Raw genomic sequence first — 27,841 nt, 5'->3', positions numbered from 1 at the left:
TGAAAGCATTCCGACAGTAAAAACCACAGCTGAACCTTTCAAACATCCGTGTGGACACGGCTGGAAACCTTTAAACATCCTTGTCTGTTAATCGGCGTGAGAAAATTCATCAAGATGACGACGATATCAAGTGCATCCACTCCACAGACTCTACAGCACACTAGGAGGGAGCTAAAACACATTACCCAGACCTCTCAGGACGAATCCCAGCAGAGACTTCAACAATGAGACGTTACCAAGGGCGACCGTCGCCCCTGACAACCGCCAACAGCTGAGCGACGCCAAAAAGCTACATCTTAGACAGACGACGACGGAGAGGAGGAGAGGACTGACAATGAACAGAGGTTTGAGAGGAGTTTAAAGGGAGGAGGGTCTTCTGATTCTGAGGAACATTCAACATCCAAGTGGAGATCGTCCAAAGCAAAACACCCGTTTGGTCCACACTCACAAACCTGACATCTTACTTTCAAGGTTTTGTGATCTTTGTGTTTTCCAGCTGAACTCCCAACATCTGAGAAGAAGGAGCAGAACGGGGGATAAACGGAGAGACGTCCACTGAGGTGAAAGTAATGTGAACAGCTGGTGGAGCGCACACACTACAGACAGGTTGCTCATCTGTGTGTGTGTGTGTGGCCTAATGCCCTTTGTCTCCTGCCTCCTATTTGACCCCTTGGGACTAATACAAGCCTAGGAATAAAACAAGGCCACCTATGGCACTCCCTGTGTGTCCTCTTTTTCCATTCTCTTCCGCCCAGTCTAGCAGTCACATGACAGCCCCTGCTCCTTTTTTTTCCCTCTTTTGTTCACTCTTGTGGTTATTTTTCGTCTGTTTATCCCTGAGCTCCTCTCTCTCTCTCTGAGTCAAGCAGCTCTTCCAGGTGCTCAGCTCTCTTTGCAGCCTGAGGTGAATTTGAATCAGTCACGTTTTTCATTAGAAGGAGCCCTGCCCCGGCGCATACGTGGGGACGAGGCTGTGGCGGAGAGGTGTCAGTCAGGAAGGAGTGCAGCGGCGACGGCGACGATGATTCGATTCCATTTAAATTCATTTGTTTAAATCCCAAACATACATTTCCCCAACGGCACTTAACAAAGCAAGGTTGAGACCTCACTAAAATCAGCCTGTACTAGTCATTATGAACTAATTGTAGAGGAACGGTCTATAAAGCATGTGCCAAATGTGCCTCTTTATATGTAAAATCTCTCCATTAGCAAAGCAAAAGGTACAGCCAGAGGAAACATACTGCGCTCGAGTTGAAGCGAAACCGCATTTGTATCGACCTGGTGAGACGCATCAGTCACGTCAAGGTCAATGAAACCCTGTCACTGACCTGTTTGCCCACGAATGCCTTCGCCAAAATGTCAGACTTGATGTTTGCAATCTGCTCGACCGGGAGCTGCACAGTTAAACGGATCACGAGGCGAGTCTGCGTAATAATATACGTGCAATTGCTGCAGTTTCAGTAAGTCGCAGAGCTGCAACTAACGATTATTTTCAAAATCGATTAATCGTTTGGTCCATAAAATGTTCAAAAACATTTTTATTGTTGATCAGTGTTTGTAAAACCTGGAAATGGCGATGTTCTCGAAAGTCTTGTTTTGTCCACAAAACAAAATGATTCAGTTTCAATGATTTCTTTGTTATGTGGAGCAAAGAAACAAAGAAAATATTCACATTTAAGAAGCTAAAACAACAAGAAATCTTGTTTTAATCATGAAAAAAGCTTCAAACCGATTAATCGATTATCAAAATAGTGAGTTGTATTCCAGTAAAGTGAGAATACACAGTACAAGCAAAACACTGCAGTCAGGAATGATGTTTTAAGCAAAACATGACTTGTTAATTCACAAGAATCAAGCAGTTTCTTCTCTTTTGGCAAAGATCCACACGGACAAATCTGAGGTTGTACACGTGCATTCACGCGTGCGTGCATGCTTCCTTCCTTGCGTGCACGTACTTGTACATCAATCTTTGTGAGGCAGTGTGTGAGAGTTGGTTTTTGGTTTTTGGTTTTGGGCTTTGGTTTTATTTTCCTGCTGAATAAACATTATTTTAATGATGATTCGAAGAAGGTTTCATTGGACAGATGGTTCGCTGAACTTTGAGCCCTGAAATCCAATATCAAAATCATCACTTGTTCCTCCTTAGTATTAATTTATGTCCTCATTCTTGGTATTGCTGACTAAAATAAAATAAAAAATTGAATAAACGTAGAGAACTTAAAGAGAAGACAACACTTTCCAGAGTTCCTTGAGTAAACACGTAACTGATAACTGTGTCAGAGGTTGACATTGAGCAGGTTAAAGACAGTCCTGGACCTGCACATCCTCTGTACTTTGACTTGGCCCCGAGTCAAAGTACAAAGTACAGCATGTGCATATTTCTTCTTTAACCCAGGTGCGTGTGTGTGTTGTTACTGGTGAAGCGAGCTGAGGCCTGTAGTCCAAGCTTACTACAACATTCCAGTCTCCACATACAAACATCCAACTCTCCTATTACCTCACATTCCTGAGGTGTCTCTCTCTCTCTCTCTCACACACACACACAAACATTCACATTCTTGCACATCACACAGATGAGCAACCTACAAAAGTGTTGTTAACCTTTTTCCTTCCTTCCTTTCTTTGTTTCTTCCCTTTGCTCTTCTCATTCTCTCCCTCTCTCTCTACCAGCCTTTATTTCTTTCCTACCTCTCATTTTCCTTCAGTCTGTCCTGTCCTTCCCTTCCCATCCCCCTCCCTCCTTCTTTTCCTGCCTTGGCATGTCAGAGACTGTTCTTGAGAAATACTTGAGTGCACGGCTGCTTTGTACAACACCAGAACGAAGCCTTAAAGCCCAGTGCAGCATCTGCAGCAGGACGATGACACGTTTATAAAAAAAAAAAACAACAAGCGGAATCGGCTGCAACATTTTAAAATTATAATAACGCTCTGATGTTTAGTGTTGAATGAGAGCAAGTGGACGTTTATATGCACAAAAAGGGATATAAGAATGTTACTATATCTATAGAAACATAATATATACATAGTTCTGGGCCAAAAACAACAAAATCAGAAATAAAAAGATATTGAAATGTGTCTATAATTGCAAACACAACATAGGGTTTCTCAGTTATGACCAAAATAATAATCCTTGTATGTTGAAATTATGATTATTCATTGAAAATAGATGATTCAAATGATTCAAATAATCCCAAGGCTGCTACGATCCCCCCTCTGATAAAGTTCTTGGTTTCACCCTTTACCTTTCAAATTTCTTTCGCAAACAGCCACAGGTTTATGTGCCCTATTAAATGCAGGTTAAGACCGCTGCTGCTTTAGCAAGCGATGATCCCAGCTGAAGAATTCCTGCCCTCGGGCTATGACTAAGAGCAACAACAACAGCAGGGATTGTGTAGCCTCGAGCGCAGGATCGGCTCTGGAGGCGTGGCCTCAGAGTTGCTTAACCTGTTGACAGACAGACAGACAACCCTGCTGGTTGGTTGTTTTCTTTCTCTCTTTGTAACAATTAGAGTTTATACAATCTGTATAAGACACACACACATTTGATGTTGTCACATTAATTTAAGTAAAATGCAACAAACTATTTTGATACTGAAATAATCACTTTGAGTGTTTTGGGTGTGATTTTTCAGCTTCTTACAGGGGAATATTTTCTGGTTGCTTTGCTCTATATAACAAAGAAACCATAAAAAAGGGAATCATTTTGCTTTGTGGACAAAACAAGACATTTGAGAACATCATCATGTCCAGGTTTGAGAAACACTGGTGAACACATTTCAGCATTTTATGGACCAAGAAAAAAAATCAATGGATCACAGATCGATCCATTCTGAAAATAATCTTTAGTTCCAGCCAGGGTTATTATAGTTAATGGTAACTAAGTCTAAAAATAATGTTAAAGGTTAAAGAATGACATTAAAGGATTTGATAATCCAGGCTTTCTATTAATACCTGAAAAACTAAGACTAAGACTTAAACTGCTAAAGCATTTGTTGAATTAACTTAAACTAAAATGAAATAAAAAAAGCAAACAAAAATAAAAAACTATAATGAAAATGTCAAAACTATAATAATCTTTAGTCTCAGCCTTGAACGTATAGCTATTAGCTGCTGATCGGACTGAAGACAGAAAAAGCATCCTCCCATTCATCATTCTGACACTTGCTTTACCTGTGATGCATTCATCACAAACAAACAGCAGGTTGCTCCATCACGATGCATGCTGGAAAAAACACAACCATAGCCTCCGATTGCCCTCTAAGTCAGAATAACACCACCAGATTATCACAGAACGGCCCATGCTGCACGAGGGTGGTCTTTAAACTGCGAATAACGGTAAATTTACACACGGCCATGTAAGCCACTCGGGCTTACGTATAAAAGTTAAAAATACGTTGAACTTTGAGGGCTGCGTGCTGTGATGAACATCGGAAAAATAAATAAAAAGGCTTCCAGCTAGGCACAGAAAGGGGAAAAAAAATTTTTTTAAAGAACGATATGACACAAGTTGGGGAGAGACAAATTAAGATTTATTTAAAAACAGGGCTCTAGTAGCAGAATACCTGAGATCTTTTTACAAAATAAACCATGCAGGAATTCATATTTTTTTGACTATTTTAACTTCTGAGACGACGGTCGTGGCTCAACACCTCCAGAAATGATTATTATGTGCAGTACACAACAGAAGAAGTGGATGTTTGCTCACAGCCAACGCCTGTGTTTAAGAGCTTTAAGAAGCTGGCACACCCTCTGATCACCGTGTGTGTGTGTGTGTGTGCGTGTGTGTGTGTGTGTGTGTGTGTGTGTGTGTGTGTGTGTGTGTGTGTGTGTGTGTGTGTGTGTGTTTCGCACAGGACAAAGTCTTTATTTCTCGTCTCAAATCATTGACGATGACAGGTCGAAAGCCCGCATCTTCACACAGCTCTAAAAAGACACAATCTCAAAAACCACAGTGGCACGCAGCTGCATGAGAAGCGTCGGTATTTATTAATGCGACATCTCCGCAGGAACACAAAACACACACACACGCCACACAAACTAAAAGGTGTCTGCTTTAAAATGGTTTCACAACCACGGGGCATAAATCTACACAGCGGTGACACTCACATAAATCTGTTGAGAAAGCTGCAGCTGAAACTGCAGTGTTGACTCTATGATTCAGCCCGGAGCAGCAGGGAAAAACATCCAGTGATTCATGGCTTGTTGTTTTGTCGACTAACTGTACTCTACTGTAGAGTGAAACTTGGGCCAAAAATAAATACACAAAAAAAAAGAACACAGGAAAAAATGCAAGAGCACAGGCAGCAGCTGAGACTTCCTTGTGTATTTTGATTTAAAAAAATCATTAAAATTATTCCTTAAGAGATTTGCAAATATTTTCAATGGATCCTTGTTCAGGGTGATGCCGACTATTATGATGGTAAACTTCAAGTCATTCTGAGATACTTTTTGTTTTTGAGAAGAAAGTCAGCTCACTGTCAAAGTGCATCAGGGCAAATGGATCATTTCCTGAATTTCAAAAATGTATTAAAATTATTCCTGAAAAGGTTTGCAAATATTTTCAACATATACTTGTTAAGGGCGATGCCGACTATTACGATGGTAAATTTCAAGTCATTCCGAGATACTTTTTGTTTTCTTGAAGAAAGTCAGCTCACTGTAAGTGCATCAGGGCAAATGGATCATTTCCTGAATTTCAAAGATTCATTAAAATTATTCCTTAAGGTCACTACTGCCAATGATCCTTGCTAACTGAGCTACTGACTCAGTATGTATGAACCTTTTTAGTAGGGCTGAAGAATTAATCAACATTTTATCAAAATCGCAAAACGGCCTCAAATCGCCAGGAGGTGCAATAATTTTTTAAGGCTCAAATGTGTGCGATAATATAATTTTAGATCTGTGCACATCTTATTCTACAGACTGAAGAAAGCCCTACTTTTTAGAGCTGGTAACATGAATCCTTATTTCGTGTCACAGCAGCGCGAGTAGAGCTTTGATTCACTCAGCCGTTTTGAATAAAGGGCAATGGGAATCCCGATCGCATGTGGACACACATGTTTTACTGCTGCATGTGAAGAGTCGTACTTGACTCTGTCCGCGTGCTCTGAAGACGGATGTTAACGCCGAGGCCGAATGAGGAACTAAGAGCCTTTTCAAAGACGGCTCGTTCAAACATTCTGTGAAAGCAAACGTGTTTGTGAGTGACGACGGTCTATTCACGATCTGGGAGATTACGAGTGAAGACTGTGGATTTGTGTGGAACGCTCTCTTGTCTAATGTGCAGTCCATGACCAATGTGGCTTTTGAGTGAGTCGGGGACAGGACGAGGCCTTGTCTCTCAGCAGCGCTCTAACCCTCAGTGTGTCTCGGTGACACTGCGGTAATCTGTCTCCTTAGCGACTGCGGTCACTAATCTGGCACATTTCTCACACACACACACACACACAAACACACACACACACACACACACACACACACACACAGAGTTGATATGACAGTGTAATTATTGTTTTTCACACATTGTCGGTGTGTTGGAGTTATTAAAAATTATTCAATCACCTCCCTCCTAACACGACGCACCTCCGCTTACCACAAACGATTTAATCATCTGAGAGGGAATCAAACATTTTACAAGACCCTGGACTAAAGCAACCGTTGCGATTAAATGGCCTGGGGATTAGGGGGGTTGCAGAACACTTTACACAATCAATTTAAAGCAACACGGTATGAATTAAAGCTGCCCTCAGTGAAATCCTTGTTAACGTTTCTGTTTAATACCTCTATATTCTGACAGGTGTCACTGACCCAGAGTGTTTCAGAGTCTCAGGGCTCCAAAGGTACATCAGGGAGAAAAAACTAATGCTAGCAATGGACAGGACAAGTCAAAGCTGATTTTCAAGGGTCTGATTGCACGTTCCCACTCACTGAACTGAACATTCCTCATGGTCCTAAGCTTCAGCTGCAACAAACACGCCATTTATGCCCTTGCAATATTTGTAGATGGACGCTAAAGGCCACATTATACTTCTCAGTCTGCGTAATGCATTATCCGACTACGTATCCACGGAGACCCCTCAAGCCTTCATAGTTCTCCGTCGCTGTGACGAATACGCACTGCATTTTCCCACCCGATCAGTAGGGGTCGCTACGCACGGTTGTTGTGCTTTTGGCTACAGTGAGCAACGGCATCCGAGAGAGAAAAAATGTTGTTGTTGTTGAAACAGTGGCTGTTTTTCACTTTTCTTTGTCACAGAACGCAGTTTTAAGATAATTTGAGGCGAGAAATTGGCCGTTTAGAGCCTAAACATGTGCTGTGTATATTAATATATGACATATTTATAGTTTGGCAGCAACGTTGTCGGTGGTGATCAGCTCCGCCTCTGTGGACACTCGGTGCACACAGTGGCCGGCATAGAGCAGCGATAGCTCGGCCTCTCCTGAGGACCAATCGCAGCCCTTGTCGTCTCCGTTGTCCCTTGACGGAGTGACGGACACTTACAAAATATTTTGTGTAGTCAGAGATGAAGCATCGACGCAGAAGGCTCTGCGTAACCTACGTAAAGCACTTTACGCAGGAGTATAAATTGGGCTTTACACCTAAATCTTCTTTCACACTAAAATTAGAGGGCCATTAACACAATTATCCATACTTAGCATCACCTGCATCACCCAGTCCTGAGTTGCAATGTCACAGATGTGCCGGAAAAAAAACGAATAGTTAAATAACTGAAATAAATAATACTGAGTATTCTAGAACGTTGTGTTCACCATTAGAGCATAGAAAACTGAACACCATTCCCTCCTGTTTTACAAGTCTGGTCTCGCCCACCGCTGTCCACACTGTCCGTCACGGTCTGGATAATTAATGGGAAACGCTAAGACCGTCCCAGTTTTTGTCTCCGTAGCAAACAAGTGCTCTCACACACACACGCAAACACACACTCAAACGCATTGACGATGAAGATTTATGTGCATTTAAGCACATATTTAAGTATTTTAAGGTTTTTCAGGATGGATGTTAATATATCAGTTGTGAACAGAACCGGACAGGACAGGACAGACTCAGATATTTAGCTTCAATAGCAAAAAGAGTGTCCATATTTGGCCTCTCCAAAGTGTCCCAGAACCACGTGGTATCTGGGTCAAAGATGAATGAATCACAGAGTGTCGACTCAAACTCAGGTAACTTTTATGATCACAAGGTGTAAAAGGACAGATATTCATTGACTTGATCATTAACTGACTGCCTGTGTTCTGATTGACTGCTTCACCGCTCCACTGACTGACTTTATGGGTTGACACCTGTGTGTGCTTTAACCTCAGGGAGAGTCAAGACAACTGTGTTCAGTGTGTGTGTGGTAGATAGAGATAGGGGTTGGCCGCTTATCACTGGAGCCAAAACACCTCGGAGGGGGCTGTTGATGGTGTGTGTGTGTGTACATGTGTTAGTCATGCAGAGGACAGACAAGAGGGAAATTCCTGCTGTAAGTTCAGCCCCTGTGACTCAGTCAGTGAGTCAGGAGAAATGCGAGGACCACCGACGATCCTTACTTCAAAGAGGAGCTGCGGCCGTGGCTCGCTTTGGTCTATCGGGTCATCTTCTAACCCAGGGAAATCTGGATGTCTGATCCCCACGGCTCCGCATTTAAACCCAAAATGCTCCTGGTGGTTGTGCCGGGGCAGCTTGTGAATGGGTTATAAAATGTAAAAATGTGTGGTAGAGGAAACAAAACAGGACTGGGACCTGTATGCAAACGACCACGGGAACCATTAAGCTGTTCCCTCTGATGTAAATAAAACACTACAGCACCGGTGTCCAGGGGTGTTTAACAGTAAAAGTGACACAGTTTTATAATAATTATGTTTACATTGTCACAATTATCATTTTTAAATGGCAATGCAACAAAATCTAGGCCACGCAGGAGGTGAACAAAATGGGTATCTATGTCACAGGTGGGTCGCAAACCCTGGACTCAGGTTTCAAAGTGCAACTCCTTGCCATCTGAGCTGATGGGGACCGTGACTGTCTGTTAAATAAAACTGTATCTGAAATAGACTTTACAGGATTGAATCACAGTGTTTTATTTCTCACTTTAGAATTTTCCGCATCACGTACACTCGCTTGGCATCATCTTTACGCTTCCTAATTGAGTGGAATTAACCGAGGGGGGGTCACCCCCACCACCACCCTGCATCTGATAGCGCCGCTCGCTGACACTGAATCCGTCTTGACAGATTTACAGGGCCAGATTTGCAGTGTGTTTTAATTAGCCCGGGTCAAGTTAGAGTCAGGGAAACCTGGTTGTTTGGATGAATGTGTGAAACTGATACTCTCACTCTCTCTTACACACACACACACACACACACACACACACACACACACACACTTCTCACGGTATAGAGGGAATTCCTCTTTATCTTTTTTAAAGCCAACACTTTCTCCTGGCCTGGTTAACTCCTCATTTCTTCGACAGATTATGTGTCATAGTCTCGAGTGCTGACTGTACTATAATATAGTCATAACAGGAGTTTGTTTTAATACAAAAATTATGTGGGGAAAAAAAATCTTTTGTCCCTAGAGTCAACTGGTCTTAACGTCAGCCGTGAGCGTTGGAACCTTTCGTTGTGAAGTCTTCAGAGGTTGTGCACTTGAAGTTCAGAAGCATCAGTTCAGATGACACCAGCTGTCACTCACATGTGCTGTACTTTATTGTCTATGTTCCCCTCTAAATGGACCACATTTCAGAGTCAGACTTTTTCGGTATCGACTGTCCATTTTTTATTTTATTTTTCTCAAATATGGTCTATGGTCCAACCTGAGGTGGACATTGTGCAAGGTTAATCTATGGTCATTGTATTTAGGCAACACCTACACTCTTAGAAATAAGGGTTCCAAAAGGGTCCTTCTACAAGGGCTGAGGTTCTACCTGGAACCATTTGCTTCTGAAAAACCCTTTCAAGCATTCTTGGTAACACTAATGGTTCCAGTGAGAACAATTTTGATCCAGAGAACCCTTTAAAACCCCTTTTCCTGAATAAAGGGTTCTAAAAGGGTTAGGGTTAGGGTTCTCCTATGAGGACAAGCCGAAGAACCTTATCTGGTTCTACTTAGGGTTAGGGTATCTGGTTCTACTTCGTACTTTTATTTCTAAGAGTGTACTCCACATTCGTATGAAAACCTTGCTTCCAGACTGGGCAGAACCAGAAAACGAGAACACAGTTACCTGCGCTCACAATTTCACTACCAGCTATAAACTAACACCTACTTTCAGTTTCAGGTTGACATCAGTCTGATAAATGAAATCCCTGCTCATACTGTATTTTTTCACCGCTGTTGTTCCTCGATAAAACCAAGTATGTGGAAGCGACTATGGAGGATGTCCAAGAGCACCTGAATGATCACGTGATTTACATTTCCTGATACACAGCTGAAGTTCTTGTGCGGCTTAGCTCATTAAAACGGTGTTTGTCAAAGTGGTAGCCCCCGGGGGGGATTTCAGGACATTTTTTCTCGGTGACTCTTTCAGGACATTTTTTTTCCTGCTGTGACCTGCGGCCTCGTACATCTTCCAGGTAAAAGTGAAAAATGGACATTCTACCTGGATGACTGTTCGAGGACAGGCCAACACGACGCGGATTTCTTATAAAAACAGAACAAGGCTCTCTGACAACAGGGACAACAGCGGAATGTGATTCCATATTAATTACACACTAATTACTGGCGTGTAATTACGAGTTACACACACACTGAGCCGCTCCACAGTATTTCACTGTCTGTCACATTCCTGACTGTGTAGTTACCCCACACACACACACACACACAAGAGTGGTGTGACATGACATGAGCAGTGAGCCAACTACTGACGCAGAAGCCTTTCAAACAATAGCAGAGAAGCACAGTTACTGCCTGTTTCTCTTTGTCCTTCTACATCTTTCTTCCTCTCCTCCTCCTCCTCCTTCCTCTCTCTCTCCCTCCTCATAAACCATTTGTTTATTTCCCCTCGTTCCCCTCGGTTTAAACTTAATTCCTTGTCATTCTCAAAGATTACACATTGCATATCTTCCTGCCTCTCTCTTTTCTGCTATGCTTTTTCCACTCTTTCGGGGGGCAACCGATCACCTCCCTCTGTCCTCTGGCCATAAAACCTTCATTTCTCTACACTTTCCTCTGAGTCAGCAGAAAGACAGACCATGGTATTGCCTCTCTCTTTCTCTCCCCCTCATTCTTTCTTTCCTCCCTTCTACTGTAGCCATAGACGTAAACGTTCGAGTATAATCGACTCAGGTTAGCATTTAAACGCTAAAGACAAGCAATCTGCTGTGTTTGTGTCACAAGAATAAAGTTCAATCAGCGTCCAGAGGATTACAGGCATCCAGTGGCAAACTTGAACCCAGTTCTTATCCGTGTTTTTCAGAGTAGCAAACCTGCGAAGGTTACAGTGCCGCCTTACTGCCAAGTTTAGCCATTATGTTTTAGCCAATATATTTTGGACACAAATGTCCCGACAAACAATAATTTGGAAGAATTCAAAAACTCAAAGAGACAGGGGAGGGGAGGACATTCAAGCAACTTTGTCCACATTCCATTACAGGGCAGCGAAGTCTCCTCAACTGGTGTGAACTGACTTTAAACCCTTCTCCCCCTTGACACACACACACACTCACAAAATCCCCGCTGAGATCCAACAAAAGGTAAGACTCCACAGAGAAAATGTTAACTCGTTTCCCTCTCCTCCTCCTCCTCCTCGTTCCCCCCTTCACATTTTCCTTTTCTTCATACCCCGACTGAGTCTCCCTCACTTTGCTTTTTTTTGTTGCCCCCTCCTTACTCATGCACAGCTGGGGCATAGCAAGTTCAATGAAGCACACACACACACACACACACACACACACTCACACTCATACTCACAGACTTATGAATCAAGTGCAACAAAGGCAGTGATTTTTCATGCACATACTGGAATCTCACTGCGTTCTCTCACTCTCTCACACACACATACACATGCAAACACACACTCACCAGATAGTTCATTTTGTCCCTGCTGCAGAGAAGGCGGCTCTGGTAAACTCCGGGGCAGGGCTGTAGCTCAGCCCCCGTGGGACACTTTGCCGACTAAATCCTTCACAGGGAAGCAGATAACCCAAAGATCTCCGAAAAGTCCTTCAAGTCTCCTCTCTTCCACCCTCCTTCCTTCCTATGTCCTTCTGTCCTCCCACCTACTCCTTCTCCTTCTTCTTCTTCCCTATGGCTATCCTTTCAGTCTTGTTCGGTCTTGTTTTCAGGAGTCGAGCAGATCCCGGCACATTCTGCTGCTCCGTGATGTCACACAGCAAGAATGAGACTGCTACTTGGCCCATTTACTTTTGCCTCGCTCACCCCCTCCCTCCTCTCCCTGTGTTGCTTGTGGAAAAGAGGGAGAGAGAGAGGGAGGGAGGGAGGAGTGTGTAAACCGACACGTCACTTCCTGTTGGATCCGGATAGCCTCCTCTCTCCAGTCTGGCCATTGGCCCGAGGAGCTCTTCTTATGCAAATCAGCTTTGCCCTTCCACTGTCAACCCCCACCATCTCCCTCTCTCTGTGTCCCCCTGGCTGTGAGAGGCAGTCAGTGCTGACACACTCATATCTGTACTGCACATGAGCATAAAGCATCATTACCTCATCTCATTGTCTGTAAAGACAGATTGGATTTCCTTTGTCACGCCGTCATGGAGACCCTATAAGTCACCTGCGGCACGAGAGGATGACATACGAGCAGGGTCTGATTGGGTTTGGCGTGGAGATTACGTCAGCTCTTCCCTCAACTTCACAGTGAGAACGATTTCACATCATTTAAAAAAAACAAAAAAAAACAGTCTTACTCTTACCGCTTTGTCTGATAACACTGGTCAACGCCAAATGTGTTGTTTAAAGGTGCCATATGTAAGAATGTGGCCAAAAACAGTTACTACATTAAAATTAAATTCAAAATACAGAGGTCTTTTAGGTTTTGTTTTCTGACATAACTGGCAACCCGTGGTTGCTTGGCAGCTGAGACTCTACTGACTGCAATGATTGGTAGATGGCGGTAGGTGGCAGCACATGCCAAAACATGATTCCAAAACATAAACATGATTTGCAGTCTGCAAAAGATTTTTTTAATGCAAATATTTTGGCTGTACTGTTGTTGTTGGTGAGTTCAGTTTGTTATATGAATATTAGTCTCTGTGACACATTAGGAGGATTTTATGGCCAGTTGCTTTAGATTTATTACATAATGCACCTTTAAGATTTTTTTTAGCTGAGTAAGAATAATTTCCATGTGCTGAATCCAAAAATCACATTGGTTTTGCTCAATCAGGTCAACTTTCTGTTTTTGTTTAAACATGTACGGGTATTTTCACGTCATATGATGCAAAAATCTTTTATATTTCTTGCAATAAACAAATTCTGAAGATTTTGCATGTGCCAACTTACACTCTTTAATTGTTTTTTTTTATATATATTACAAGTGAATGGAACGGCTTTCGACTAGAAGATCACGCAAAAATAAGCCTGACATATTCCGCTACATCTGCGGTGAATACACCATTGTTCCTAACGGGACTCTAGTCACAAGTTTCATAAAGCGTGCTTACCATACTTATTTTGGTATCAAACTTGGTGACCAGGATAAAGCTTGGGCGAAACGTAATCAATTTAGTCAGAAGATCTGATTTTTCAAAATCAAATTAGCATAAAAATCTGACCTGATTGAGAAAAATGTATGTTTTTTTTGTAACCCAGTGTAATCGATTGGTCATCAAGGGGTTTTTATATCTCACAGCTAAAGTCTCGACTTGTAGAATAGTACAAGTCTACGACAATTTAAGGCCCTTCGATGTGCGTGGAAAGCACATGCACAAACTGAATCTCTACCCCCCACCACTAGGTGGAGTATAAGCCCCGCTCACCAAGCAGAAAAAAAATTTTTTTGACCACAGAAGAAGTAGTCGCCAATAGAGCTGTAACAATTAATCTGTTATTAATTGATTAGTAAATTAATTGTCAACTATTTCAATTAACCTGATTAAATCCTTGGCTCTAGTCGCCAAGAATAGTGATCCAAGCCTCAACCTGGCGACCCTCGAACGTACCCCGACGGACCTTTCATCTGTGAACCAGATGTATCCGAGGACGTTGTAGCAGCAAATACCGCCACCTGATGGTGAAGTGAGATACTACAGGACCCTGAGTATAGCGGGGCCTTTTCGCCAAATCAGCCAATCAGAGACCAGAACAAGTGTAAAAGGCAGCAGAAATTTAAAAACTGCCTTTTTATCAATGAGAAGAAGGAAAATGAAAACATACTTTTATGTTTTCATGTTCAGACATCTAATTCTGCAATTATCACCAATACTGGATTGATATCGATACCGAACACAATCAGCTCACCCCTTATTCCCGACACCATGTCGTGTTGTGTGGAATGTACGACGTTCCTACGAGTCTGAAAGTCGTGATCGTGTGAAATTGACTTGAGAAGAGGGTCTTGCATTATTCAGTGGCAGCAGCAGACGTCTCACATCTTGCACACTTTCTCATATGCCGCCACCACCACCACCACCACCACCACCACCGCCACCAACCCCTCTCGTTAGAAATTTTGCCTCAAGTACTGAGAAAAATATGTTATGAATTGTAATTTTGGTAATGTGTGAAAATTGAGGGTTTTTTTCTGCTTCAAAATCACTGGTGATTTTGCATTAATGACGAACAACATGATTCCAGAAGTAGCTTCTCCCGTATCAAATGTAGGATGTCCAAATATGGCCACGTACCCTCTGCTCCTCCTGAACCCTCTCGCTCTGTCACAACAGTCGTCACATTGTGCCTGATGCTGAGCAGCCCTTGTGCCAGAGATCCATCAGAGCATTCCACACACCTACACACACACACACAGTCACTCACACACAGTCACAGTCACAGTCACACACACACACACACACACACACACACACACACACACACACACACACACACACACACACACACACACACACACACACACACACACACACACACACACACACACACACACACACACACACACACACACACACACACACACACACACACACACACACACACACACACACACACACACACACACACACACACACACACACACACACACACACACACACACTTCGTCCTCAATGACCTGGGCACTGCCCTCTCTGACTGCCACACACAACCACACAACAACAGCAGCCTCTATCACGATGACCTACAAATGGCAAGAACAGAGAGCAGTCATTGAGGAGACGGGAGATATAGGTCAGTCGGAGTGAATCTGAATATGGTGATGGGTCTGTGCTGTGGAAGTGCCTTCATGGACAGTCTGTCCCTGTGTCTTCACCCTCGGTTCAGCTCAGGTTGTCGGCTCTGAACGTATCAACCCTGTGACGTCTCAGGGAGACGCTCATCTGTGATTACATGCCAATTAGGGGCAATTAGTCATGGCTTATATACAAAATCTGTTGTTGTGATCCTCAGCAACTCAGGTGCTCCCCCTGCAGTCCACTCCTGGACAACGGACGAGCATGGAGATCATTTCTGGCCGCCATCTTGGTTTGAGTCAAGCAATGAAGACGCACTGACTAGGACTGTACTTGCAGGCATATGCAGCTTTTCTCTTTAGCCAGAATGACTGTGTCATCCTTGTACTTTAAAACAAACACCATAAATGTGCTGGCAACCAGTTAAAAATAGAGTATGAGTTTGATGCTGCTGCCACAAAGACAGAAAGACAGCGAGTGAAGAGATCTTCAGCTCCAGGATCAGTAGAGAGGCAGAGAACTGTGGCTATACCACACTTAGCTGCAGACGCCTGTCTGTCTAGTCCATCTAGGACAGAGGTGTCAAACTGCCGTCCCACGGGCCACATATGGCCCCCCCAATTGATTACATGTGGCCCACAACTACAACAACTTTTACTTACGTCATTCCACATTAAAACGAGTACTTTTACTTTGAAATTCTGTGTGATATCGTCATGAATACAGAGCTGCAACTAACAATTATTTTCGCAATCGATTAGTGTGTCGATTATTTTCTCCATTAATAGTTTGGTCCATAAAATGTCAAAAAACGTTCATCAGTTTGAATGTTTTGTTTTGTCCACAAACCAAAAAGATTCAGTTTTAATGATTTCTTTGTTATGTGGAGCAAAGAAACAAAGAAAAATATTCACATTTGAGAAGCTAAAACCATCAGAAATCTTAATCGAGTATGAAAATAGTTGACGATAAATGTTGTAATCGATCGAAAGGCCCACGTCTTGACCAGACTCGATGCCCATTAGCCCACAGGTCATTTGAGTTCGACACCCCTGATCTAGGACATTATAGTGTTCTACAGCATTCACCTTATTTCTCATGCTGCTTACAGGGCTGTAATGTGATGATGTGTGAAGTATGTCTTTCATTTCCATCTCCCGAAACTGTAAAATTGCCACGTCTCACACACGAGCGGCGATAAGTCAATTGTCTGACGAGAACAAATGAATTCCTTTTCTTCGTCTTCTTCTGCAGCGCCGTGCTTAATTCCAGTATAGATTAAAGTCTCATCTTAAACAGGAGCAGTCAGTTGAATGAGTGTGTGTGAGTGTGTGTGTGTGTGTGCGTGACCATCTCATCTGCTCGGCGCTCCCTGACTCCATCTTCAGTCACTTCATTCTTCCCTCCATTCTCTCTCCATACACATGGTTAATAACTTCATTAACCCCCTGTCAGCTCTCTGCTCTGGTCGAGCAGCTGACACACGCTAATTGATGAGGTTGGAGAGTGGGTGTGTATGGACGTGTGTGTTCATCATTTAGGCCGCCTACTGTAATGGCAAGTGATGATCTCTCTCTCTCTCTCTCTCTCACTCTCCCTGAGCCGTGAGCACTAAATCCAAATCATACCATTATGTCTGATTTTTGACACGTTTAAGCGTCCGTTAAAGAATAACGGCAAACCTGTCTCGCATAAATATACCCTTTAAAGTATTTTCTCTCACATTATGCAAAATCAACTTTTTAATCATTTTAATACTTATATTTGGGACTCTGGAGGCCCAAAGTGTGAAAAAAGATGACTCACTCATGTTTTTGTGGTCCGCCTCAGTCTAAGTACAGGAGATAAAACACACGATGTTGACCTCCGCACTCATTGCTACGTCACTGTGAGACATTCCTGAAATTGTTGAGAATTGAGTCTCACTGAGCTCCGCTTTGTCCCTAAAAAACACGAGAGTGCAGGCGAGGGCAATAGTATCCGGAGTGTTCTATTCTTGGCTGCACAGTGCAGCACAGAGTTCTACACAAACTTCCAGCTTCAGAGGATTTACGTGTCCAGTAGATACATTTTATATATGACGGCAATGTGCCGGCTAGAGTCACCAAATGATGGCTTTTCCAAATGCTAACTGCTGTTAGCTGCAGGAGCCTCAGTGATGCTGACGTAGTTTCCTGTGTCTCATTTGCATTTAAAGAGTCAGGCACTCAAAACTGAGCGTTCTGAACATGGCTGTTTTGGCAGAGTGATTGAACTGCTGTGGTGCTTCATCCTTAAGGTATTTTGACCAAAGTATGTCACAGACATGTTCACTAGGACACCAGGGAACTAGGCTAACTAGACATAGGGTTTAATATGTCTACTTGAAGTTTGTTGTTGAAATTCTTACCCTGAGTCGGAGGAAACTTGCAAAAACAACAGTTGGAGACCAAACTTCGTCAGGTGGGTTTCAATCCAGTCACAGCATGTTTTTTTTGGGTTGTATGAGGTACACTCTTAGAAATGAAAGTGCTAAGTAGAACCATATAAGGTTCTTCGGCTTGTCCTCATAGGAGAACCCTTTTTGGCGCCAGGTAGAACCTTTTTATAAAGGTTCCAGCTGGAACCCTTTTAAAACCCTTTATTCAGGAAAGGGGTTTTAAAGGGTTCTCTGGATCAAAATGGTTCTTACTGGAACCTTTAGTGTTACCAAGAACCCTTGAAAAACGCTTTCTTCGGGAAGGGGTTTTTCAGAAGCAAATAGTTCCAGGTAGAAGGACCCTTTAGGAACCCTTATTTCTAAGAGTGTAGAGACACATATATTGAGCTTTAACTGTACATTGTGCACTCCCTGAGCCACAAACCAGAGGTTGACGTGAGGGCTATAACCAAGAGAAGACAATGTCCTCCACATGTTGACCATTTTCAAAACATTTGGGTAGAGCAAAGCATTGGGCAACATGTAAAAAAGACTCTTCTTGTCATTTCCAACATCCAGGCAGAGCCCTTGTGCACTTGTTTCCCACAGATTCTAATGACTATGACATTTGGTGATAATGTTAGGTCAGTCACTGGAGTAGTGGTTTTTAATTTCCCACAAGCACTAGTGATGGAACAAAAGCACCACTGTACTGCTCAAAAACATACACACACACACACAGGTTTGTGCAGCTATTCTTCTCAGGACACTGCATTGACTTCATTTTGGGGGCAGCCTAAACAACATTAACCATAAATGTCTAACCCTTACCCTGAATTGAAAATCTTAGCCCGGCTCCCTCAGAAATGACATTCAGTGTTTACGTCAGAAAAGGTTTCTAGAGAAGTGACAAATACACACACACACACGAGAGCACAAAAGCATAATAGGACTGGTATGTCTCCAGATATGGAAGTCATTTCCTGTGATTGTGTGCATCGATTCGGTGATTTTTAATACTGCAGTTTTTATTGCTTGATCATGCTTGGGAATTTGGCTAATGCACTCAAGAGATAAGCCTCTATGTGTGTGTGTGTGTGTGTGTGTGTGTTATCATGACTAAGAGGACAGCTTCTGCTACACTTTGAGATCATTCAGCAGGCATTTTGTCTAAATTATGAGCCGTGGTGATGAAAGACTGTGAGCAGCGATCAAGGCAGTCGTGAGATTTTGTCATTTCGAAGCCTTGAGTTTTGCATCTTGTTTTTATTTTTGTAACCAGAGGAGATGATATTTTCATGAGAGGAAGTGGGGGAAAAACTTCAGCCACACCCAAAAATGATAAGCTGCTTTATGGTCTATTTGACTCTAAATGGAACCATTAATTTCCTAAATGGACATCAGGCTTTATTAAAGAAAACCTGTAACTAGTGATTGAGACCATAAACCACTCAGGACAATGATTACTGGGGTTATAAATTACTTGCATTCCAATGGAGTCGCACAAATGGCCGTTTAAAGGGAACACAGATTTAGTTTTTTCCCACATTGGCTTCACTTTCCTCAAATATCTGAGTCATTTTTTAACACCGAAATGTGTAAACCAGCAGGCATGTGACAGTTGGCCAGGGAGATAGTTGGTTAGCCAGAGAACCAGACAACCAGGGAGCAATGAGTTCTTATAATTATCATGTATTTAAGTCCCAGTGCGAGTGGTTACAGCAATGTGAAGAAAAAAAAGTACATGTTTTAACTAAACTTCCAGACGATTTTGTGGGAAAAAAAGCACAAATAAAACAACTGGAACTGACACTAAACATGATCTGGGGGAGGGTGGAGGGTGGAAGGTGGAGGGCGATGCCTCTGTGAGTGTGATGTCACAGCTGGACTGAGGTCAGGGGTCAGGCACAAGAAATAATGTGACTTGTTGATTAAATGACCCCCGTGGACTTGTGTGTTCATCACTTAGGCTCCAGAGAGCGAGAGATCTTTAGCTAGAGATAAATCAGTCCCTTTCCGGACACCTTGTGAGGTAGAATGTTGACATTTAAGGCAAAAAATGTAAAGTTATATATAGAATAACTAAACATGGAACATGTAAGTAACAATGTAGAAGCGTTGTGCACATCAGGCTTCTGCAGAAGCATCCCTGATGAGGTCAACAGTCCTTTTTTATCAGCCATAATCTGCAGCTGCAATAATGTGAGAGCAGCACAGTGTGAATGAATCCCATTCACCGCACAGCGACGGCCATTCAGCGCTGTGCGGGCCATTATCATAAAACTGTGGCATGAATGCCGTGCTGTCAGCGCAACGTTAAGGCGGACAAAAGACGCTGGACGCGCATTGTCGCGAAATGTCTCTCTACGATGTTTTACAGAGTTATTAGTAGAGCTGTATCCATCTGTCAAATCAGGCAACTTTATAGGGAATAACATTTCTACTAAAAAAAAAAAAAGCATTGTTTAAATAAAAGGTCGGACCACGGCCGACAGTCAACAAGGCTATCGAATTGACGTCTTGACTAAAAGGCATATTTCACATTCTCACAGAGTGACTCAGTAGAGAATCAGTCATGCCAGAGGCAACACTTTTTTCAGCGACATCACACAATCAGCTCTTTGACACTAAGGGGAAGGGAAAAAAAATAAAAATACCAGCTACTGTAGGGACATCAGAGACACAGCCTGTGGGATGTGTCAAGCGCAGACGTATTCACCTTCCTGTCTCACTCTCACACACACACACCCCATCAGCATTCTCTCGCTCTCTCCTTCTTTCTCCTCCTGCAGCCAGAACATTTGAAAGAGCAGAGATATATACGACAAAGTAAAGTCAGACTATGACTGGGAGGACGAGGAGGTGTTACACTGACGTTCTTTGAGGTTTTATTTTTGTTTTTTTACCTCCTGTGTTTATAAAAAGAAAATGAAGCCAATGTGGAAATATCTAAAACGTGTTTCTTTTGAATGACCATCAGGGGGCTCACTCCAATAGTTTGTATGCAAGTCTATGAGAAAATTAGGCTAAGTTTATAGCCTAAATTGCTCGTTTCAGGTCTTAAAAACAGCCTGACCGTGTGATTGACAGCTATTATTTCAGGTGCATGGTTGCAGTTGTAACAATATATACATTTTTTTTTTTTTTTTTAATGATAATGACACATAGTCTATCTAATGCGATGTGCTGTCAGCATCCAGTACGCTATCGAAGTCGGAGATGATGCCCTAATTCTCTGAAGGGAATCTTCTTTTTTTTTGATAGATGCATATACAAATTTTAGGAGGTGTGTACGTCTACCTGTGTGAGAGGCGGGTCTATGACGGGTTATAGGTTCGTACTTAATCGTACAGGATTATGACTGCCGGCGCCACTGTCACAGGTGGTCTACAAGTGGTTTGTTGTAGGTAGATGTGCAGCAGATTAGTGCTTGAACTAGTCATTATTCATCTACTCATTGTTTCCTTTGTTTGATCAAAAAAAAAATCGATATTTTTGAGTTTTAACCAGTATTTTTCAGGGTACTGAAGCCAAAAACTCATACAAAATTGTCCATAATAAAGGTACAGATTTGACATATCTGTATCTATTTGGAGTTCAGGTTGTTACTCAAAGTAACTTCACACTCACAGTCATTTAATCCCCAGTGTGAAGCCAATTTAACGACTAGTTAGCGTAATGACTGTTTGCGCTAACGTCGTATGCCGACTGTGAAGTGCGGATGAGAGATTTACCTCTTGTTGTTATAGAGACGCATATATCTTACTTGGAAACTACTTTGCATTCATTTCATACATCGAAAATATCCCGATTTTTTACTTTTACATGTGAGGGTCAGAGGAATTCACTCCATGCAGCTTCACACGTGCAGAAAAGACACAGATGAATCCGACACCTAGCATCCGGGTCTGGCTAAATGCATAAAGCAGTGCATTGACTGAATCCAACTCAAAGGGGATCAGACACTGGAAGCAATAATTATGTGATAATTGCAAAAAATGTATGCTTTGAACACCTCAAATAAAACTTTAAATGACATTATTGTAACAATTAAATGACTAGGACTGTATGTTAGTGAGCACGATGTGTGTAATCATTCTTATAAAGTGATTTAATCAATATCAAACATAACCGTATTAAAAATATGGCACACTAAATCCTGTTAGTCACTTCATTGCAGGTGCTCCACTCCATGCTGTCAGACCTACCTCTGCCTGTGGTGCCCCCTGCAGGCAGTCAAATATTCTACAGAACACCTGGAGGACAAGGAAAGGACCACAGAAAAGACACCAAATACATGAGCAGAGGAAAAAAAAACAATGAGTTCTTTCTTCATGTCAATATTTACATGTGTATAAAAAAAGAAGGGCATTCCATTGTGCATCACCTTCATCATAAATCATTCCAAAGCTGTCTCTCCCTCTCTCTCTCTCACACACACACACACATGTACACGGGAAGGAGGGGGTTACTATGGCAACTGAGCCTGAGGTGCAAATGAATCAGTCTGGACTTTTCTAGATTTGCTAGATAAGTCACATATATATATATATATATATACTTGTAGTCCCACAGCACACAAGGCTTCATAGAAAAAACACCTGAGCTCAGACCAAACGCTGCTTCAGCTGAAATACAGTCGGGACACGACAGCATTAAGACACAACACATTCGCCGCATTTGTTCACAGCGCGCTGACTCGTCTGCCGGCAGAGCATGACCTGCATTAGCATCAAATTACATTAAACACCAGCATACATAATAAGGTTTTATACCGGCAATAAATACTCTCAACGGCAGCAGCAGCAGCAGCCTCCCTCCTGAGAGAGTGCAAGCTCAGTAGAAATGATGAACAAATCGAGATGGGGATTATATTAAAGTCATGAAAACAGCCGTGTAAAGGTTGGGCGATAAAAAAAAAAAAACCTTGCTTCAATACTGTACCACTGCTGTTTAAGCAACCAAAACTCAAAAGTAGATTCTGGTGCCTCATTTTCTCGTGCTCACAGGTCTCCATTCTCACTTAGTGGTAATAAAGGAAAGCTGCATGTGGAAGCAGCTTTTTATTATCATTGTTATTATTATTATTATGTGAATTTGGTCCATCTCTATAGCGGCTGATCAATATTATATCATTTCAAAACCAAGCTGCTGTCGGCTAAACGCGAGAGCTCACTGATGAGGCGCACACTCGCGCTAACAGAGACACATGGGAAACAGAAATATGCATCGACTCGGTCAACACAAGATATCGCGTAAGCGTGCGCCAAGGTTATTATAGTTAACGAAGGACAGAAATATTTTTTATTTTGTATTAGGTTTTATGACGTCATTTATGTGCCAATCCCAAGTGTGCACAATTCCAGCATTCAATAAACAATTAATAAAATATAAAAAGGTTTATTAATGGCTCCTACAACCCCATTTACAATTAAAAAGTCATTTTTAATTGCATCAATATCAAGGTTGTCGTCAAGGCAACGTTTAAGCACGGGCACAATTTTGAACGTATTGTTTTTGCACCTTGATTGGGGGAAAAAAAATCTTTGGTTAGCACTGGTATGTGGTAGCACTGGGTTTTTCAATCCTGGTCCTGTGGACTTACCTGGTTCAAAGAAATTGGTCGTTATCAGGCTTCTGCAGAACTTAAATAATCTAAAACATGCAGGGCAGTGGGTTCCCAACACAGCAGACAGTACAGATTACACAGTACAGGTTACACAATCCTGCCCACACAGGTCACACTGTTTGACTGTGTCACACTGAAACTGCTGATCTACCAAATTAGCTAAGCTTCTATACGTATAACTGAAAACTGTACAATGTCCATGTACAATGTGTCACAACATTGCACAGGAAAAAAAACGCCACAAGAACAAATCAGGACCCTAAATCAGGTCCTGCAGAGGCTGCTTGTTCTTTTTGTAGGCCGTCAGAAGTAGAGTAGGCTAATTAGCATATATTCTTAATATAGACCACATAGGACAACAGTTGGCCATGTTCTGCAGTTTGAGACAACACAACAGAGATGATCCGTTTTCACCACTGCTGCCTGTGAGCAGCGCATCTACCCTACTATATATCCATATATTATATACTATATTGATCTATTGGCTGAGAGGTCTTTAAGCATCATACAGCATTCATGACCTTTTGCCTCTACAGGGGCCTCATCAGCAGCTACAACTAGCTGCTTTTTAATCCTAAAAATATGTGGATTAGAAAGAGATTTATGTGGATTACAGGCGGATTTCCATCACTGGGGCTCCTGCACAAGTTGCCTGGGCCGCTGAGGCTGTTTCAGGAGACTAATCATCATCATCTTTAGATCATTAAAGTAAAGAACAGGTGGTAACGGTTTGATTTGGACATTTATGGTTTCTACACACTTTTATTTTTAATAATATGGCTGACCTTTTCTCTAGAGCTAACATCAGGTCATTAGCACATTCATGCTCCCGCTGGGATGAGGATTTATGAATAGAACCAGATTCCCCCGACCATCAGCTCGTGGCTACGGCCCGGCTAATACGGTCATTTAATTTCAGCTCCACGTGAGCATCTAATATCTTTATTACCTCCTCCAAGGAACTCGCCGTCATTGGCCACATTTGTCTGTGTGAGTGAGCGCAGCAGAACTCAAAAAGTAAAGGAGAGATTTGAGATTACCGTTTCCAGGGATTTAATGGTGGTACAATATATAATATTATCGCACATTGTGATAAAAAGCACTTATAGTCAGTTCAATGTGGTGAATTTCTATTATTGCGATCATTCTGAATGAAGAAAAACATTAATATTTAATGTCAGTGACTTAAAAAGTCTCTTTCCTCCTGACTTCTTATAATTATCTTTCTCGATTAATTGAGTCATCGTCCAATGTCCATAGAAAGTCCGTGAATTTTTTTGAAAATGTGGCTCATTGTTTTTCAAATGTGGAAATGACGATGTTCTCGAAAGTCTTGTTTTTATCGACAAACCAAAATGATTCAGTTTTACATAGCAAAGAAACCTGATAATATTCACATGTAGGAAGCTGAAAAAATCTGAAAACTGATGAAACTATTATCGGAATAGTTGACGATAAATATTGAGTAATAGTTTCAGCTAGGGATGGGACTGTACCACTTTTTTGAGTCCGATACCGATATCACAAACTCAAAATACCGATATAAGGCTGATAAGGTCATTTTATACCATTTATGAACTTATGAAGCTGTTAACAACACATTTGTGCCGAGTCATTTTCAAAGACATTGAAACAAGCAAACATTGTTCTCCCGAAAGAAGAAACAAACAGCCCAAACATGACTCAGCTAAAATGCTTTTGCTGATTTGTATTTACATTTTAACAGTCTGTGCATGCAGGATTTTTGGATTGTATTGGATTTCCCATCTGTCCAATATCCAATGTTGTGCGCATAAATGGTTCTACATTGTTGTTTGTGTCGCTCTGTGATTGCATCACCACTCCATTAGTTGGTGGTGGCAGGATTTCAACCCCTCCGTGTTGAATTTATTTCAGCCTCCTTGTGTTTTGCTTTCACTCTATGCGCCCGCTTATTACTCCAAACAATGACGACTGAATTTGCTGTCGGCTGTGTCCGAGACAAACAAATGTATTGGCGTACTTCCTCGATCAGGCCCTCAATTCATACTAAGGGAGGAAATACGGCACCACCAAGAGGACCAATCACGGCTGTTGCTATCGCTGCAATGCGATATGTAGTGACGTTTCCACACAAGGTGAGTAGCTATGCAAAGAACAATGCGTAGGAACAATGTGGAACCATAAATCAGGCTTAAATCTCCATTGTGGTTAACTGCTCTGGTATTATCTTACCACTTCCTGTCTTCCATAAAAAAACAACTGTATGTCCAACAGGCACTCCATATTTATCCCTTTCATTTAAATGCTATTTGTGAAGACGTGCAATTCTTTTCTCACACACACAAACAAGCTGATAATAGTGGCTATAATGCAGAATTAGTGAAATAAAAGGAAGGAAAGAAGCCAGAAATGAAGGTAACTCTATCGGTGTGAATGAGCCACAGTAATATGACTGACCTATATTATTCTAATGGACCAGTGAGGGGGAAAAAAAAGAGTGAATGAAGAGCTACAAAGCTTTACGTTTGTCATTCATCCACGCTATAAACAGGAAATCATTAGAATTCAGAGACCATGATAATTAATTTCAAGCTAAATGCTCCTCTGCACTGTTGCCTTTGATGACATGTAACACACAGTTGTTTCTGCTTCATTACACTTTCCAACAGCTAATTTTATCTTCATCGCTACAGTATCGCTGCTTTTTGGCGGATTTCAGGATTTCAACATGAAAACCCATTCTGACCTTCACAGCAGCCATTTCTCTCATCCCGTATCTTGGTAATTGAGCCATGAATAAAATAATACATGAGTATGTGACAGATCTGAAACCACATCTTTATAATATTAATGATTATCGGTGTCACTATCTCGATTGTCAATTGACTATCAGTCGAAACGACGTCAAGTTCTCAAACATTAAAAGCGAAGGTAGAATCAAGGATTTAACCACGCCCCCAACGTGACGTCCTGCAGGCTTGTCAGAGGCCGTTGTAGCGTGACGACTAGCATCCTGCTAACCTGAAGCTGCTGCCAACGAACAGTAACCATGGGAACTGCGCCGCATGCATCGTAAGGATGTAGACGTGACTAGGAAAACAACTCTGCTAACACAGTCAACCCTTCTGTTCTCATTTGGAGCAAAAGTTCTTCAAAATTGAACTTGCGCTAAAGAGATAACTAGCGATATAGGCGTGTTTGTAGCATCCGACGTGTGGCCTTATTCAGTGGCGGAAAACCCTGGATTTAAGCATTATTATAGTGGAACCGCGCTACGAAACGCCAAGCAGGTGGCATCTTACTACAAAGGTGTCGCATTCCATGTATGGTAATGTTATTAGAGGTCAGAGGTCAGATTTAGTGACCTTAACAACAGATTGCTGGACCTTCATAGCAACACAGAGCTACATAGCTCTCTATGATTTCTCTTCTTTTTACCGTTAGCTTCCAAACGACTGGTTATTGCTACATTCATAGTGTTAATAAGCTATTTAAATTTGACAATAAGGCCTTAGTGTGGTACACTGTAAAACAATATATCATGAGTTATCATGACATAAAACCAATGATCCTAAATTAAACTAGACAAAGTCTAAAAATAGCAGACTCGATGATTTGGAAACTCATGTGGCCCTTATTAATATTTCATTATTTAATTAGTTACACAAACAAGTTACACAAACATTAATAGTAAGAGATTCCAGAAGGAAAAAAACACAAATAGATTCAAATCCATTGGCTGGTTCCAGTGTTAGTTCCAGTGTTAGCTCCTCTACTCACATTATAGATCTCATTATGAATGAATGAAGATTGCATAGTTATTTTTTATTTTTTTTATTTGTATATAAATCTGCAGTCTTCTTCTTCCTCTGGGGGCTGTGACCAATCACTGCGCTCGTAATGGTAATCCAGTTTGCATGCCCAGTTGTACTATAAAAGGTCAGGCTCGTGAGAATCATTATGATTCATCCTCTGGGGGGCATGAACATCTGTACTAAATGTCATGGCTCCTGGCCAGAATTCTGTGAGACACACGGACTGGAGCCGTCAGTGACCAACATTGCCGATGATTAAGGCTCCATCTTTGCTTCAGTGCTACAACCACTGTGAGCAGGAGGCGTGATCTGGAGCGACAGTTTAAAATAGGGCAAAAAAGACCTATTTTAAAGTTACTTCGGTTTCGAGAGAAGCCGGCCGTTTCTCGCATCAGAGCTGGTGGGAGACGACTGTAATGTGAGCTGGAATAATCCTGACCCAATTTCACTCATACTCTCCTCCAGTGAGGTCAAGAATGTGTTTGAGAGATGTACAAGTACACAGAACAAAACACACACACACACACACACACACACACTCGGTGCAGTTTGGCTGCTTTCCCACTTCCCCCTCTGTCTGGCTGAAGGAATGCTCCATTTCCTGTGTGTTGTGATCGGTGCACATCGACTGCTTCCCAACAGGCACTCATTTCCAACAGATCCGAGCAGTTTGATAAGTTTTCTCTGGAAGCAGAGGCAGCGGCTACTGAATCAGCA

The 27,841-nt window shown here is 42.0% G+C and overlaps 1 protein-coding gene across 2 annotated transcripts in view; it reads right to left on the bottom strand.

The window, feature by feature from the left end:
- Window positions 1-27,841, bottom strand: part of bcar1 (BCAR1 scaffold protein, Cas family member) — a 78,086-nt gene that overhangs the window by 30,856 nt on the left and 19,389 nt on the right. Inside the window, exon 1 of one of the 2 annotated variants that reach the window (XM_083894195.1) lies at window positions 12,023-12,201. The exons of the other annotated variant lie outside the window; for it this stretch is intronic. Within the exon in view, the coding sequence (XP_083750321.1) occupies window positions 12,023-12,034 (12 nt within the window). The 5' untranslated portion in view covers window positions 12,035-12,201. Of the gene's footprint in view, window positions 1-12,022; window positions 12,202-27,841 lie in introns of those variants that run through there. 2 annotated transcript variants of the gene reach the window in all.

Source organism: Microchirus variegatus (genome assembly GCF_963457635.1).
Source record: "Microchirus variegatus genome assembly, chromosome: 8".
Lineage (NCBI taxonomy): Eukaryota > Metazoa > Chordata > Actinopteri > Pleuronectiformes > Soleidae > Microchirus > Microchirus variegatus.
The sequence above is the reverse complement of the archived record's forward strand: the minus strand, read 5'-3'. Positions and strand labels throughout refer to the sequence as shown.